Source organism: Saimiri boliviensis, chromosome 13, assembly GCF_048565385.1.
Source record: "Saimiri boliviensis isolate mSaiBol1 chromosome 13, mSaiBol1.pri, whole genome shotgun sequence".
In the NCBI taxonomy this organism is placed as follows: domain Eukaryota; kingdom Metazoa; phylum Chordata; class Mammalia; order Primates; family Cebidae; genus Saimiri; species Saimiri boliviensis.
In genome coordinates this window covers 59,968,711-59,986,081 of record NC_133461.1, presented here as the reverse complement: position 1 = coordinate 59,986,081, position 17,371 = coordinate 59,968,711, and the positions used below count along the sequence as shown (strand labels likewise).

At 37.2% G+C, this 17,371-nt stretch overlaps 1 protein-coding gene across 3 annotated transcripts in view; it reads left to right on the top strand.

Moving 5' to 3' along the window:
- MYOM1 (myomesin 1) overlaps positions 1 to 17,371 on the top strand; it is a 194,559-nt gene that overhangs the window by 36,242 nt on the left and 140,946 nt on the right. For all 3 annotated transcript variants that reach the window (XM_074383712.1, XM_003924808.4, XM_003924809.3), the window contains exon 3: positions 15,181 to 15,321. In XM_074383712.1, coding sequence (XP_074239813.1) covers positions 15,181 to 15,321 — 141 coding nt within the window. The remainder of the gene's footprint in view (positions 1 to 15,180; positions 15,322 to 17,371) is intronic.

Sequence of the window (17,371 nt, the reverse complement as noted above, 5' to 3'; positions counted from 1 at the left end):
TGAGGCTTGAATGGCTTTCCCGGGGCACCCTAACTTTAAACCATGCCCCTCACCTACCCCTGTGTCACACTGATCAACCACCCCCACTCCCACATATTGCCCGGATAATAACCTCTTGAAACTACGAGAGTCGGTGAAGACCATTCAAACCAGTTCTAATTCAGACAGAAGATAGCAATGCTAAAAATAGAGACCTCTAAACACAGCCGAGAGTGCAGGGAACTTGAAAGCTTGTTCCATCTCCCACCCCAATATGCTTTCAAATTTGTTACCAAAGAAATCTGCCTTGTGGACATTTTTGTGTCCTAACCTCAGCTATTAGCTGTAGATTCATGCCATTTTCTACATATCTATTTCTATAAAACAAAGAAAATGACTGACCCTCATGTGAGGTCTAAACGAGATAATCATGTAAGATATTGAGTGTGGTGGCTGGCACAAGTTTAGGCATTATGATTCATTCATTCAATCAATATTTACTGAGCGCTAAGCACTGTTCTGGGTGCTTGGGATAAATTATTTTGTATATCATATTGAATTCTAGTCTATTAAGTAGAATTATATTTTATACCAGAAGGTAATACATGTTATGGAAGCAAGAACAAATAGAGCAGGGTAAGAGAGATCAGGGATGTGGGGCAGGAGTACAGGTTAGAATTTTCAAGAGGGTAGTCAGGCCTTGTTGAGAAGGTAATATCTGAGCAAAGAAATGAAGTAGCTCAAAGAGCTAGCCATGAGATTATCTGGGAAAAGGTACACCAGGCATCAGGAGCAGCACTGCAAGGCCTTACAGCACAGAACAGCATCAAGGCCCATGCAAGTGAATGAGAGAGTGACGGATAGTGTAGGTGGAGAGGATGACAGAAAGGTGATGAGTGGGGCAGGACGGATCATGGAGGGCCTGTGGACCACTGAAGGGAGTTGATATTCTGAGTTAAAGAAGGAATCCATGACAGTTTTGAGCAGAATAGCGACATGCTCTGGCTGAATGGTAACAGCATTACTATGGCTGTTGCAGAAGCAAGTTCCCTAGTTAGGAGGTGAATGCTTTGGTCCAGCCAGGGCCAGATGTACAGTAAGAGAAGATGTGGTGAGCAGGGGCCAGATATGAGGATCTGTTGGTCATGGCTGAGTTCTGAATTCTGTCAGATTCTCCCAGAGCTCCTCAGCACCCTTAGCCAGGGAGTTTGGAGGCTGTGAAATGGTCTGTGGAGATTTTGTGCATACAGTGAATCTTCTGAGACTCTCTTTAAGATTTAATGATGATAGTAAAACCATCTACTTGTTCCCCATTTTCCCAGATTCCATCCATGTCGTGTCTAAGAAATGCCTTATTCTTTTGTTAGTATTTTTCTGGTGTTTAGTAGGAAAAGCACCTTGAAGTAACTGTAGTTGTATGGAGACTCAGATCCATCTGGAGACCGAAGTGGCTGCATCTGAATAACAAAAAATATTGAACCAACTGACGGTTACTGGAAATGCAATTTGCTTAGGAAGCTGCTGATAGTCAGGGCACAGTGGCTCATGCCTGTAATCCCAACACTTGAGGAGGCCAAGGCAGAAGGATTGCTGGACCCCAGGAGTTTGAGACCAGCCTGGGCAACATAGTGAAACTTGTCTCTATTGCTGCTGATATATCCAGGTTTTACTTTCTTTTCCTTTAGAAATGGCTTTATTTCTTCCTCTCTAAATAAAATTTTAATTATTATATATAAGAAAAACATCTTCATAGTTCATGGGTAACAAAAATCAATAAAATATTCTGAGGTTTGTCTTCCAGTATTTAAATACCAATGAAATGATGAGCCACATTACTTTGTATATGGTAGAAATTCAGAAGGAAATATCTATGAAAGCAGAAATGCCAGAGTTACTTTGTTGGTTTTTTGTTTCTTTTTTTTTTTTTTTTTAAGAGATGGGGTCTTGCTCTGTTGCCTAGGCTGGAGTGCAGTGGTGCCCTCTCGGCTCACTGCAGCCTCCACTTCCTGGGCTCGGGCTGATCCTCCCACCTCAGTCCTCTCAGCCATGTGAGTAGGTGGAACTACAGATGTGCACCACCATGCGTAGTTAATTTTTGTATTTTTTGTAGAGATGGGTTTCACCAAGTTGCTCAGGCTCATCTCAAACTCCTGAGCTCAGGCAATCCATCCACCTTGGCCTCCCAAAGGGCTGGGATTACAGGTGTGTGCCACTGTGCCTGGCCTGTTGCATTATGTCCTGAATCCCAAAGACCAACCCTAAATCCAAGGAGAGTGATCCACCCTGTGTACTAGTCTCCTGCTCCTACTCCTTCGGCTGTAAACGCAGGGAGAGGGAGTTAGGATTCTCACTCCTGGTAACAACAAGTTCACATAACTGGCAATATGTAGATCCATAGAACTGTGGAATGTTAAAGCAAGAAAGGACCAAAAGTTCATCTAATTGACGCCCCTCCTTTCACAGCTATGTAGACTGAGGCCCAGAAAGACGTGATTCCCTCTTTGCCTCCTATGCTTGACTCTTGTGTCGGGCTCTCATGCAGCCTAAATCAAGTTGAGACGGCACCAGATACACCCAGAACGGCATCGTCTTCCCTAGGCAGGTGAATCATGCTGTGAGAAGGAAGGCATGTCCCTTCCTAGAGTGGAATAGAATGAGTCAGCCAGAGGCAGAGGAGGCAAAGCTGCTACCTCCCTGGGCTCAGAGGTGAAACATTTGCTCTGTCCCTGCAGGGCCTTGGCCTCCACAATGTCAGTCCCAGTATTAAAGTATAAAGACACTTGACAATAGTGTTAGGAGATGCCTTATGGAGTCTGTTTGTTTTGTTGTGAACGGAGGTGTCCGGGGTTTGTCAAAGTGGGTCTTATGAACTAACTTATAAAGCAGCCCAAATACCCACATCCAACTCTACTCTGGGATGGTCACTGGGGTTGACTAGACATTGCATGCACATTACCTTACTCTTGCTTTCTTATTTCATCTAAAAGATGGCTGTGGGAAACCTCTAGCCTGTTGCAAAGGCACCCTTGGGCTTCTGGAGTCCAGAGATCTCTGTGTGGAAGCTCAGTGACACCCCAGTATAAATACCTGGCCGGTCTTTATACTATAATGTCCAGGAAATATGGAGTAAACTCTTTTATCCTTCTTAAAAACCATAATCTAGTCTGATTGAATTCACTTATGGAATAGTCAGAGGTTAATAAAAACCGAAGGATGTATATAGTTGAGAATGATAAGAGATTTAATTCTCTCAGAATTTTACACATCCACGTTTTCTAGAACACATGACTATTCTACATTCCTAGGGCATTTGTTTTTATATTATGTCTATATATTAACTGTGTAAAGTTACTGCAAAAGCGAGTAAAATGTTACACATCAATGGAAATTTTCATGGAAAAAAAGCAATAAATTAAAGGAAAAAATCGTGTTATATTCCCATTAAAAATGAGATAGTTCTATGACTAAGAGTAAAATGAAGAGAAGGATTAGTGTAAGATAAATAATACAAAAAGAATTAAAATCCAAGGGATGTTTATTTATTTTGACGTAATATTTATTATGATACTACCTGTTGGTAAATTTCAAGGATTATGTTGATATAACTAAATTTATGTTTGTACCATAAGAAACTTTTCCTGAAAAGTGTATTAACAAAAAAGGGAGTCTTCAGCTTCCTACTTGTCCCCTAACTTTGATGTTCTCCTGAAACCTTCATATGTGTCAAGATAGGGAAACAGGAGAATCAAAAATCAGTAGGTGTTAGTTCACCAGGATTGCCTCTATCAAAAAAGTTGCACGAAACAAAGCTGCTCTCAATCAAAAGTAGATCCAAAACAACGTTTTCACAAACGTCCAAGGAAAAGTATCGTTTTTCAGGTTTTGCAAGGAAGAAATTGTGGCCAACAGAAAAATAAGAGAGTAGAAAAGAGAATACAAACTCCCAGTGACTCAGCACAGGGTCCTGAAGATGAGAGGGACGGAACTTCAGATGCTGAAGCTCTGCGGAGGAGTGGCTAACTGGAGCAAAGACAGCCTACAAGAGGTCCAGAAAAAGCTAACCCACAGTTTAAAAACATGGCCTCTAGCTGGGCATGGTGGCTCATGCCTGTAATCTCAGCACTTTGGGAGGCCGAGGTGGGTGAATCACGAGGTCAGGAGTTTGAGACCAGCCTGGTCATCCATAGTGAAACCCTGTCTCTACTGAAAATACAAAAATTAGCCAGCCATGGTGGCAGGCACCTGTAATCCCAGCTACTTGGGAGGCTGAGGCAGGAGAATCGATTGAACCTGGGAAGCGGAGGTTGCAGTGAGCCGAGATTGCGCCACTGCACCATAGCCCAGGCAGCAGCGCGAGACTCAGTCTCAAAAACAAAACAAAAACACTGTCTCTCTCTCTCTTCCAGTAAACAGCCGAGAATGTTGCATATATGTGAACAGTACTGAGTTGTACTATATGTAAAGATGCAGTTTTAAAGGAACATTGTTAGACTAACAAAAATAAATTCAACTATTTTCTGGCCACTCAGTAAAGTCTAACGACAACACATAGATAAGTCAGCATTAAAAACAGAGCTTTTCATCCTAGGATGTCCTACTCATCTTTCAATGTCTAGCTCTTCCACAAAGGATTCCCTGATAAACCCAGACAGAAACTCGCTCTCGAGTGTGTGAATTCACATTTTGTTTGCACTGGTCTTTGTGGTTACTGGCCTTCCTTCGTTATGTTCTTCCATCCTTTCTTCCTTAATTGACAGGATACATTTATTCCCTTACTAGACTGTAAAGCTCTCAGAAAACAGGAGTTTTACATTTATCTTTGTACCCTACTCCTACCCCAATGTCAAACACAGTATTTTGCACAAAGTAGATACTCAAGTTTTTTTGTCAAATAAATGAAATTGCTACAGAATTAACATTCTGTAGAAATAAATCTGTAAGGATTTCAGTGGTACTATAATATATAACATGTTATATTGTCATATATATATATAGTTAATGATTGAACAAGGCAATTGTTCAACAGTGTTTGAAATAAACTTTCTTGTGCACTTTCTGAAATATCAGCTGCACTGTATGCTAAGTTTACATTTAACTCTGTAAGAAACTACCCAGTGGTTTTCCAAAGTGGTTGTACTGTTTTACATTCCCACAAAAATGTATGGGGATTCTAGTTTATCCACATCCCTCCCAACATTTATTATTTTCTGTCTTATTGATTATAGCCATTAAAATGGATGTGTAACAGAGTTTTGTTATGGTTTTGGTTTGTATTTGCTTAATGACCAATTTTGTTAACCATCTTTTGGCATTGAGTAGCCATTTCTGTATCTTCTTTAATGAAATGCCTACAAATCTTTTGCTCACTTTTTAATTGGATTTTTTTCTCACTAAATTGTCATAGTTATTTAGTTTGCATACACATCCTTTATTAGACGTGTTTGCAAATATTTTCTCATATTCCATGCCTCATCTTTTTCTTCTCTTTACTACAGTGTCTTATCAAGACCAGAAGTTTTAAATTTTGATGAAGTTGAGTTCAATAATTTTGTTCTTTTCAAATCATGCTTTGGCATTATATCTAAGAGCTCTTTTACTAAGTCAGCACCTTAGGGAGTTTCTCTGATCTTTTCTTCTAAGAGTTTTATCATTTCAGCACTTATATTTAGAACTGTGATGCATTTTGAAGTGATTTCTTATGTATAATATTTAGTAAAGCTTTGAATTCCTTCTTCTACATATGGGTGTACAGTACAACTGATTGCCCCAGCACCGTTTGTTAAAAAACATTATCCCTTCTCACCTCTTCAAGGAGAACTATGAACCACTGCTCAAGGAAATAAGAGGGGACACAAACAGATGGAAAAACATTCCATGCTCATGGTTAGGAAGAATCAATATTGTGAAAATGGCCATACTGCCCAAAGTAATTTATAGTTTCAACGCTATCCCCATCAAGCTACCTATGACCCTCTTCGCAGAACTGGAAAAAACCACCTTAAACTTCATATAGAACCAAAAGATAGCCCACATAGCCAAGACAATATTAAGCAAAAAGAACAAAGCTGGAGGCATCATGCTACGTGACTTCAACTTATACAATAAGGCTACAGTATTCAAAACAGCTTGGTACTGGTACCAAAACAGAGATATAGACCAGTGGAACAGAACAGAGGCCTCAGAGGCAATGCCACACATCTACAACCATCTGATCTTTGGCAGACCTCACAAAAACAAGCAACGGGGAAAGGATTCCCTGTATAATAAATGCTGTTGGGATAACTGGCTAGCCACATACAGAAAACAGAAATTGGACCCCTTCCTGACACCTTACACTAAACTTAACTGCAGATGGATTAAGACCTAACACCATAAAAACCCCAGAAGAAAACCTAGGCAAAACCATTCAGGACATAGGCACAGGCAAGGACTTCATGACTAAAACACTAAAAGCATTGGCAACAAAAGCCAAAAAATGGGATGTAATTAACCTCCAGAGCTTCTGTACAGTAAAAGAAACAATCAGAGTGAACCAGCAACCAACAAAATGGGAAAAAATTTTTGCAATCTACTCATCTGACAAAGGGCTAATATTCAGAATCTACAAAGAGCTAAAACAGATATACAAGAAAAAAAAACCCATTCAAAAGTGGGCAAAGGACATAAACAGGTACTTTTCAAAAGAAGACATATATGAGGGCAACAAACATGAAAAAATGCTCATCATCACCGGTCTTTAGAGAAATGCAAATCAAAACCACACTGAGATACCATCATCTCACGCCAGTTAGAATGGCAGTCATTAAAAATTCTGGAGACAACAGATGCTGGGGAAGATGTGGAGAAATAGGAACACTTTTACACTGTTGGTGGGAGTGTAAATTAGTTCAACCATTGTGGAAGACAGTGTGGCAATTCCTCAAGGACCTAGAAATAGAACTTCCATTTGACCCAGCAATCCCATTACTGGGTATATACCCAATGGATTATAAATCATTCTATTATAAAGACACATGTACATGTATGTTCATTGTACATGTATGTTCAATAGACTGTTTACAATAGAAAAGACCTGGAACCAACCCAAATGCCCATCAATGATAGACTGGACAAGGAAAATATGGCACATATACACCATGGAATACTATGCAGCAATAAAAAACGATGAGTTCGTGTCCTTTGTAGGGACATGGATGAACTTGGAAACCATCATTCTCAGCAAACAGACATAAGAACAGAAAATCAAACACCGCATATTCTCACTCATGGGCGGGTGTTGAACAATGAGAACACATGGACACAGGGAGGGGAGCATCACACACTGGGGTGTGTTGGCGGGGGATAGGGGAGGGACAGCAGGGGTTGGAGAAGTTGGGGAGGGATAACATGGGGAGAAATGCCAGATATAGATGACAGGAGGATGGAAGCAGCAAACCACCTTGCCATATATGTACCTATGCAACAATCCTGCATGTTCTGTACACGTACCCCAGAACCTAAAGTACAGTAAAATAAACAAATAAAAGAATTCACACACAAAAAACCCAAACATCCCTTCCCTCATTAAATTTCTTGATACCTTTATCAAAAATCAGTTGACCATAAATGTAGAGGCTTATTTCTGGATTATCAATTCTGTTCCATTAATATATGTGCCTGTTCATATATAAGTACCATACTGCTACTGTTGCTTTATAAAAAATTTTGAAACTGGTGAAAGTAAGTCCTCTTACATATTATATACAAACAATATTGTAAAACAAATTTACAATATTGTTTGCCTATGTAGTTCCTTCATATTTCTATATAAATTTTAGAATCATCTTGTTAATTTCTACAAAGAACAAAGTCTACTGGGATTTTGATTAGGATCATGTTTACTCTGTGTATTAATTTTGAAAAAAATGTATCATCTTAATAATGTTGAGTCTTCTATTCCATGAACATGGAATACTTATTTATTTAGTTGTTCTTTCACTTATAATAATGTTTTGTAATTGTCAATGTGCAAGTGTTGTACTTCTTTGTTAAAGTTATTCCTTAGAATTTTATTATCTTTGATGCTATTGTGAATTGAGTTGTCTTAATTTTATTTTTGGATTTTTTTCTTGCTAATATATGGAAATATAATTGATTTTTATGTTTTAATTTTGTGTCCTATGACCTTGCTGAACTCATTTATTAGTACTAGCAATTTTTGTGTGTATTTTTTAAGATTTTCTACACATAGGATTATATCATCTATAACAAAAGGTAGATTTACATCTTTTCAATTTTTAAAAAATTAATTATCCTGACTAGAACCCCCAGTAGAATGCTGAATAAAGTGGCAAGAGCAGATCGTTGCTTTGTTTCAGTCTTAAGAGGAAAGCATTTATTTTTTACCATTAAGTGACATTAGGTGTAGATTTTTCAGAGATGGACTTTATCAGGTAAAGGAAGTTCCCTTCTATTTCTATTCTGTTGGGAATTGTTAACAAGAATACTGACTTTTGTCAAATGGTTTTTCTGCATCTATTGAGGTGATAATATGGTCTTTGTTTTTTATTTTATTAATATGGTATATTACACGAATTGATTTTCATATGTTAAATCCACCTTACATTTCTGAGATACTCTTCACTTGGTTTTATATGTTGCTGGATTGTATTTTTTAACATTTTATGAAGGATTTTTGCATCTGTATTTATGATGGATATTGGTCTGTAATTTCCTTTTATTATAATGTCTTTTGTTGGCTTTGATATCACATAATACTGACTTTGTAGAACGAGTTGGAAAGTGTTCCCTTCTCTATATTTGGGAAAAGAAAGAGAAATGATTGGTATTGTTACTTTAAGTACTTGATAGAATTCATTAGCGAAGCTATTTGGGCATGGACTTTTCCTTGTAGCGAAATTTTTAATTACCAATTCAAGTTATTTACTTGTTATTGGTCTCTTCAGATTTTTAAATTTCTTCTTGGGTTAGTTTTTGTAATTTGAGTCTTTATAGGAATTCTCCTATTTTGTCTAAGTTGTCTAATTTGTTGTCATAAAGGCATCTACATTATTTCCTTGTGAGCCTCCTAATTTCTGTAAGGTTGTTAGTGATGCCTCTTCTTTTATTCTTTATTTTAATAATTGTATCTTCTATTATTTATTGTCAATTTAGCAAAAGTCTTACTAATTGTCATGCCCTTTCAAAGAAACTTTTGTTTCATTAACTTTGTTGTTCTGTTTTCTGTTTCATTTATTTCCCCTCTAATCTGTATTAGATTATAATCTTTATTATATCACCCTTTATCTTTATTAGATTATAATCTTTATTATATCACCCTTCTGCTTGTTTTGTCTTTAATTTTATCCTTTTCTGGCTTCTTATGATGGAAGCTTAAATTATTAATTTGAGACCTTCTTTTCCAATATAAACACTTAAAGCTTTAAATGTCCCTTTAAGTACTGCTTTAGCTGTATCTCACATATTTTAAAATATTGTGTTTTTGTTTTATATAGTTCAAAGTATTTTCCAATTTCCTTCGTGATTTCTTTTTGACCAATAGGTTATTTAAAAGTATGTTGTTAATTTCCTTATATTTGAGGATTTTCTAAATTTCTTTCTATTTTGTATTCTTGTTTAATTCTGTTATCTGGGGATATATTTTCCATGATTCTTGCCCTTTTAAATTGATTGAGATTATTTTGTGGACTGCCATATGAACCGTCCTTCAGAATGTTGAAAAAAATAAGTATTCTGTTGTCATTGGGTAAAATACTCAAGAAAGATCAGTTAGGTCAAAGTGACTGATAGTGTTTTGGAAGTACTCTATGTTCTTGCTCATTTTAAAAATCTGGTCATTCCATCAATTACTGAGAGTGGAATATTGACGTCTCCAAATTTTTTTTTTTAAATTTTGTCATTTTTGCCTCATGTGTTTTGGGGATCTGTTGTTTGGTGTAGATGCATTTATAATTATTGTGTTTTTCTGGGGAATTGACTCTTTTTATCATTATGAAATGCTTCTCTTTGTCTCTAATAATATTTCTTGATTTTTTTATATGAATATAGCTTACCATTTGCATGGTACATCTTTTTCATCCTTTTACTTTAACAAATATGTGTCTTTAAATTTAGAGTGTTCCTTTTGTGGCAGCATATACGTGGATTAGTGGAATCTTTTTTTTTTCCATTCAGTCTGACAACCTCTGCCTGTTTCTTGGAATTTTTGTTCTATTTACATTTAATAAAATTACTGATATAGTTATATTTATGTCTGCCACTTTTTAAAAATCGTTATCTCTTTAATTACTCCTTTATTGGCTTCTTTTGTATTAAATGGACCTTTTTAGTGTATCATTTTAATTCTTTTGTTTCCTGACTATATTCTTTGAGCTATTTTCCTAGGGATTGCTTTAGGAATTACAATACATGTATTAACTTATTTCTATCTACTTCAGATAGTATCTACTCACTGAATATCAGTAAACATAGAAACTTTGCTCTAATATAGCTTCATTTCCTTCTCCCTCCTTTGCATTATTGTCAAATATATTACAACTATGAATGTTATAAACCCAACAATGCAACGCAATAAGCATTTTATACAACATTATGTCTTTTAAAGAATTTAAGAGAAGGCTGGGCACAATGGCTCACATGTGTAATTCCAGCACTTTGGGAGGCCAAGACAGGTAGTTCTCTTGAGCTCAGGAGTTTGAGGCCAGCCTCGGCAACATGGTGAAATCCCATTTCTACAAAAAATACCAGAAAAAATACTCCCTCTTCTGGAGTAGTCACAGGCAGTGGGAAGGACAGAGAAACCAGTAATGCAGTCTAACCCTGATCATGTAGGGCTGGGTGATGCTGGCTTTGGGAGCACAGTCAGCAGAGACAGTTCCCACAGTGTATCCTTTCTCTGGAATGTGATGATAGACTGTCAGAATGTTTTCAGAAAGTAACATAGCCATTAAGCAGATCTATACTTCCCATAAGCATGAGTACATTTCTTCATCCTAGTAAACATGGAACAATTTCCCCAAATTATGTGGTGATTATAAACATAACTTTAAGGGGCCAGCATTTTACTTTATATACAGTTTGATGAGTTTTTTTTGTGCTTTATTTTTAGCTGTAAATTATGATTTCATAAATTCAATTTAGGTGAATAAATTCAGGAATAGTAAATCAATATCAAGGTCATTATGGGCAGTATGACATGGTTTTATGGTCTCCAAACTGGGGAGTCCACAAAGACAAGACACAGGGGTATAGAATGAGATAATAACACTTCTTTAAAAAAAAATTAAATGTGGTCTTTAGCTTTTTTCTATTGATTGAATGTTTCATAAATGAGACTATTTATACAGTAGTATATGGATAGAACTTATAAATAAACAAATATATTTAGGTGGTATGACCCCAGTATTTTTTAATTAAGAGTACTCAGTCATAGAAGTTGGAGATCCCAGCACTTTGGGAGGCCAAGGGAGGCAGATCACCTGAGATCAGGAGTTCAAGACCAGCATGGCCAACATGGTGAAACTCCATCTCTACTAAAAAGTACAAAAATTAGCCAGGTGTGGTGGTATGCACCTGTAATCCCAGCTACTCAGGAGGCTGAGGCAGGAGAATCATTTGAATTCAGAAGGCAGAGGCTGCAGTGAGGCAAGATCGCGTCATTACGCTCCAGCCTGGGCGACAAAGTGAGACTGTGTCTCAAAAAAAAAAAAAAGAAGTTGGAGATGACTGGTATAGTGAAAAGAACACTAACCTGAAAATCAGGAAGAGATGAGTGCTAGTCCCAGTTCACCACCAACTCACTGTGTGAGCATGGGTGAGCTACAAACACTCTCCAGCCTTTGCTTTCCACATCTGCCAAATCAAGGGCCTGATATAAATATCTCTGAGCTCTCTTTTAGCTCTGAGATTCTCTAAATGGTTTTGGTTTTGCTTTTCTTATTATAAAGTTGAACAAGTGGAGGGTTATAATATTTTCTGTTCAGTATTTGAATTAGATGCTGGTGTAAGTCTACTTCTGAGTTCCTGGAATATTTCCAGAGAGTGCATTTTGTACCTTGGCTACATCTCTTCCCTGTGGTGCTACCAGTCATAGATGTACATCATAATGTCCTACATACTAAGATATGTATTTAAAATCTGTTAACTGTGGACAGAGTAACAAGGACATAGCATAATTGGTAGGGGAGTACAAAGAGATGTACCTAGATATAGATACAGTTACAGGCTCATAGATACCTGCGTGCACACACAGTCAACCCTTGCCTATTGTTTAATTGGATTGCTTTAATCAAAATTCGGAAAGCTTCAAGATTTAAGCTAAGTACATTAAAAAACACTACATGTAGTTTTAATAGGTAAGGACTGACATGAATCCATACATATTAAGTTTGGTAGCTACTCAGAAACTGAGTTGTTGGCTTATTTTTAAAATTTAGATACATAAAAGCCCAAGAGGTTAGCAAGCCCTTGCTTAGCTCTTTGATGTAAGTTCAAAGAAATTTAAAATCTACATATTCTATATAACTCCTCTAGGAACATTATTTAACTTTGAAATTTGATAGAGTCAGATGTCAGACTTCAGAGTTCATGGATCATGACAAAATAGACTACGGATGGTTTTTCTTAAGATAATTATGCTTATTATTACATAGTCACTTTCTTTAAAGTTTGTGTCTCTGATTTAGTTTTCTTGGCAGCTTCAATAAATAAATGCCTTAGCATTACTAAATCATCAGTTTGCGTTGTATTTTAACATCTAATTCTTCACATACTCTTTATTAGAAATCAAAGTCTTGAAGAAATATTGACATAATAAAAGTCAAGATCTTGCATTTTCTAAATAATACTATATAACACAAAACATCATAATGCTTTTTAAAAATTCTTCTGTTCCAAATAAAATATGAAGTGGAAGTTGATTAAAGAAAGTGCCATGAGTCTTTAGCATAAAGTTCAACTATTTAAAATCAGCTCCTACACTGGAAGGACAGGCAAGAAAAAAAAAAAAAACGCTGCTGTGATTTACTTCTGAGAATGGAATACTCATATTATAGCAGGTTCTATTTAATAAATGCATTATTTTAACAATTTATCTTAAAGGATAAATGACAGAAAAAAAACAATGCCATGAAAAAAATGACAAATCATAGCTATTGTGATGTAAATAAATGTCTCAAAATAATGAGCTCATGAGTATATGACTGTAGCCACTTGAATGGAAGTAAAGAGAGAAAAGTAAAAGCAGAAAGACAGGAGAGAAATTAGAAATCCAACTGTTCTAGAAATATGGAAAAAATGAAACTCTTAAGCCCTATAATTATTTCATTTTGGATGGTAAATGAATAAAGGGGTGAGGGAAAATACCACTTTAAACTTAGATCTGTATAAGCACAGCCTGTACTTTGTGACCTGCTGGGTTATAGAATGCAGTCATTTTGTTGCTGCCCAGGACAGCCGGCCAGGAACAAATGTCACCCTGGCTTCCAGTTGGTAACCAATCCACAAGCTCGAATTCAAAGTTCTAACCTTTAGTTTTAATGCTGATCAAAGAAAAAGAGATAGATATTTCCCCCTGGGGCGAGGGTAGACAGTGGAGAAGGAAGAGTTTGGCCATTTCCATGCGACCTCCCCAGAGGATTCAAGATTCCCCTGCCTGCCCTACACGTCCTCAAAGCCCTGTGCTACTTGTCTTCTCGCATCGTCATATAACCATTTTGCACCATGTATATGCTTGACCTCTCTTCTGCTTTTGATTGGGTAATCCCTTTTGCTTTTTCAAATGATTTTCAAAGATTAGGAAATGGTCAAGGTTTGCATGATTTGAAAGGTTTTTGTATTTCGACTGGGCAGCTTCGCTTTTCCCATGCCACAATACCCCTATTCACCTTGTCTTTAGATAGTCTCTAGACCAGGGGCTTTTAAAAATATATATTAACTTTTTTTTAGAATAGTTTCAAATTTATAAAATAATTACAAGGTTAGTGTAGAGAATCCCCATACAGACTCCTATTGTTAACATCTTTTCTTACTATGTAGATCAGGGACTTTTAGCCCAGAGTCCACAGATTGACTTCAGGGAGTTCATGAACTCCTGAAGTTTATGCCAAATTATCTATGTTGGTATGAAAATGCATTTCATTTTATTTCACACTATATAGATTAAGACTATTCATTTCATCCTTTTTCTCTGCTGTCTGTACTCTCAGGTTTTCCACTTCCCTAGGCAATTGTTTGGTTTAATAGAACACTGCCTCCAAGTGCACGTTTGCACCAGTATGTATGCATAGGAAGACAGAACTGATCAAAGGCTTCTTTATCACACCCTTGTGAATCACAGAGTCACTTGGCATCATGTGTTCCATAAAATATGTTAACTCTATTATTTGATAAGCCCCATGTCCCTTCAAAGACAGGAGTCATAATAATAAAGGTCTCAGTGTAAACCAAGGGTTCTACATCAGAATCACCTGGGCTCCCTATCTAGAAAAGTGTGCATTTTAAATAATCTCCCCAAAGAATCTGGATGCATGATGTATCAAAACCATTTATATAGACTGCCTAAGTTGGGCGCAGTGGCTCCCGCCTGTAATCCCAGCACTTTGGGAGGCTGAGGCGGGTGGATCACAGGATCAAGAGTTCGAGACCAGCCTGGCCAACATCGTGAAACCCCATCTCTACTAAAAACAAAAATTAGCTGGGTGTGGTGGCAGACACCTATAATCTCAGCTACTCAGGAGGCTGAGGCAGGAGAATCACTTGAACCTGTGAGGTGGAGGTTGCAGGCAGCCAAGACTGCACCATTGCACTCCAGCCTGGGCAACAACAGCAAAACTCTGTCTCTCTCTCTCTCTCTCTCTCTCTGTGTGTGTGTGTGGGTGCCTAAATTTCCAACATTACATTAACACAAAAGGGCATTTAAAACTGTCATAAAAGCATCACTCTTTTCCCTTGAAACTTTAAGTGAGGAAAAAGCTATGAAATTACTGTAGCCATAAAATTATTATCACTGTTTTTCTTTTCTGTTTATATAGAGTCCATTATTTGAAATCTTCCTAACTCTAATTCTAAAGATAAAAGGTAATTGTAACATTAGAGATCTAGGATTTGGTAAAAATTATCCCCAGTTAAAACTTCCTGTATCAGTATTTTGAATATTATAAATGCCTTTTTGGTTGTTGTCTGATTTTATATGGTTTATTTCAGACTTACAGATTCCAGTCTGCTGTTAGATGATTATTCATCCAAGTTGAGCCCCAAACCAAAGAGAGCCAAGCACAGCCTTCTGTCTGGAGAAGAGAAAGAAAATGTGCCCAGTGACTACATGGTACCCATTTTCTCAGGACGGTGAGTGTGCTTTTCCTTCCTATCTTTAATTGTTAGGAAGTATATAGTAAGTGCTATAGGAATAGCAGATTATAGTCATACGCTGTGGATAGATTGTAGAAATATCAGCTAACATTTATTGAGCACTTGTCAGATTATAGTAAAAGCAGCTAACCTTTATTGAGCACATGCTATATGCTGATTGTGTAAGATCTGAGGAAGCTTAGACCCCTGAACTGAGAGACATGTATTAATTGTGTTAAAGGGACTTCTGTTTCAGAAATTTTGCTATCACATAGGCTGGCTACATGACAAACAGGAATGACCAGAACTTAATGCTGCTTATAGAACTAGCTGGAATGGGAAATGGATCCTGGGGTGCTGGCTATTGGACAGTACAGCCAGAGTAAAAATAAAGCTCTAAAAACTATAAAAATTGGGTGATTTTTTATTATTGTGTGTATGTATTATGTTGTATTTTATGTATATATAAAATACATACATGAAAGTCCCACATAGGCTTGGTCAATGCCATGGACATGCCCTGTGCACTCATAGTGTGCTTCTGGAAAATACCATTTCCTCTGCATGGCACCTGAAATGTCCACTTACACTCCAAATATGTATATATTTGAGATAGGTTCTCACTCTGTTATCCAGGCTGGAGTGCAGGTTGCTCACTGCAACCTCAACCTCCCAGTCTCAGGCAATCTTCCTACCTCAGCCTCCCAAGTAGCTGGGATCATAGGCAGGAGCCACCAGCCCAGCTAATTTTTTTAAAAGTTATTTGTAGAGATGGGGTCTCACTATGTTGCCCAGGCTGGTCTTGAACTCATGGGCTCAAGTGTTTTTCCTTGCTCGGCTTTCCAAAGTGCTGGAATTATAGGCATGAGCTACAATACCTGGTCTGGGTGAACTTTTTTTAAAAACCCAAGATGATATGGTTAGGTAGATGAAAAATAGCCTGGTTGTCAGGTTTTAATTATTATTCATTGGGGGCAAAATCTCATCATAATTTGAATGCCTTGTTCAATGGGAAATAAATTGCTATTTACTTTGAGGTAAACTTCAAACAGAATTATCACAAAATCACAAGTCTGTGTGATGCCAATTTTCTATCTTTATTACATAAGCATTTTTTTTTTATTTTGAGCAGTAATCATATTCAAAGGAAAACATGTCCTGGACACCAAGAATAAAGCTGAACAGGAATTTTCTGGTTCATCTCCTGTTTATTTTCCTTTGAACAGAGAGAGTTATTCCCACAGAGGTGACACTCAAAGTTAGGCCATCCTCTAAGAGCAAATGTCATGGAAAAGTAGATCCTCTTGGAAGTCAGGAAATAATTTTGTTGTGATTGATGGTGACCTACTTCTGTCGCCTGTGTTTTTCTTTCCATTGCCCTCTGACAGTTTCTTTCTGACTCATGTCAGAGGCTAATGTCATAATTGCTCTGAACCCAATTAGGAAGGTAAAGGGATAAATAACATTCTATTTTTAGCTTTTTATCTGATATCTTTGCTATCTCTGATTTTTTTAAGTGAACTTTCCAGACGAACATGCTTTTGTTGCTACATATGCATGCCCAGCCTTTTGGCCACTTCACAGTAGCTTAATGTAACTCGCATTCCTTACAGGAGGTGGTAGGCTAGGAGTAAAGTCTTTTGTCTTCAGTATTTTTCCCACTCTGTTTCAAAAATCATTTAAAAACCGCATCAGCTTAACACCAGCCTAAATGGCATGACTCTATGTGGCAGGGCCCAAAATGAAGCTTCTCACTCCTAATATCTTCTCCCTGCTCTGTGCTCTGTCCACGCCAAACTATTTGTCTCTTCCAGGCCAGTCTCAAGAAATGATCATTTACCAAATAAACTGTGATAACAGAAGATGTGAATAAAAATTGATTGTCTAGGCTTTATTTTCTAGTTCTCCATTATATCTATATGGCATCATCGCCTATACTCTATTACTGTGCTGAAAATAACACATCACAGTGGTTTTGGCAGTATTAATCTGAGGAGAGGATAGGAAAGAAATGAACATTTGTTCAGTGTCTATTACTATTTGCTGG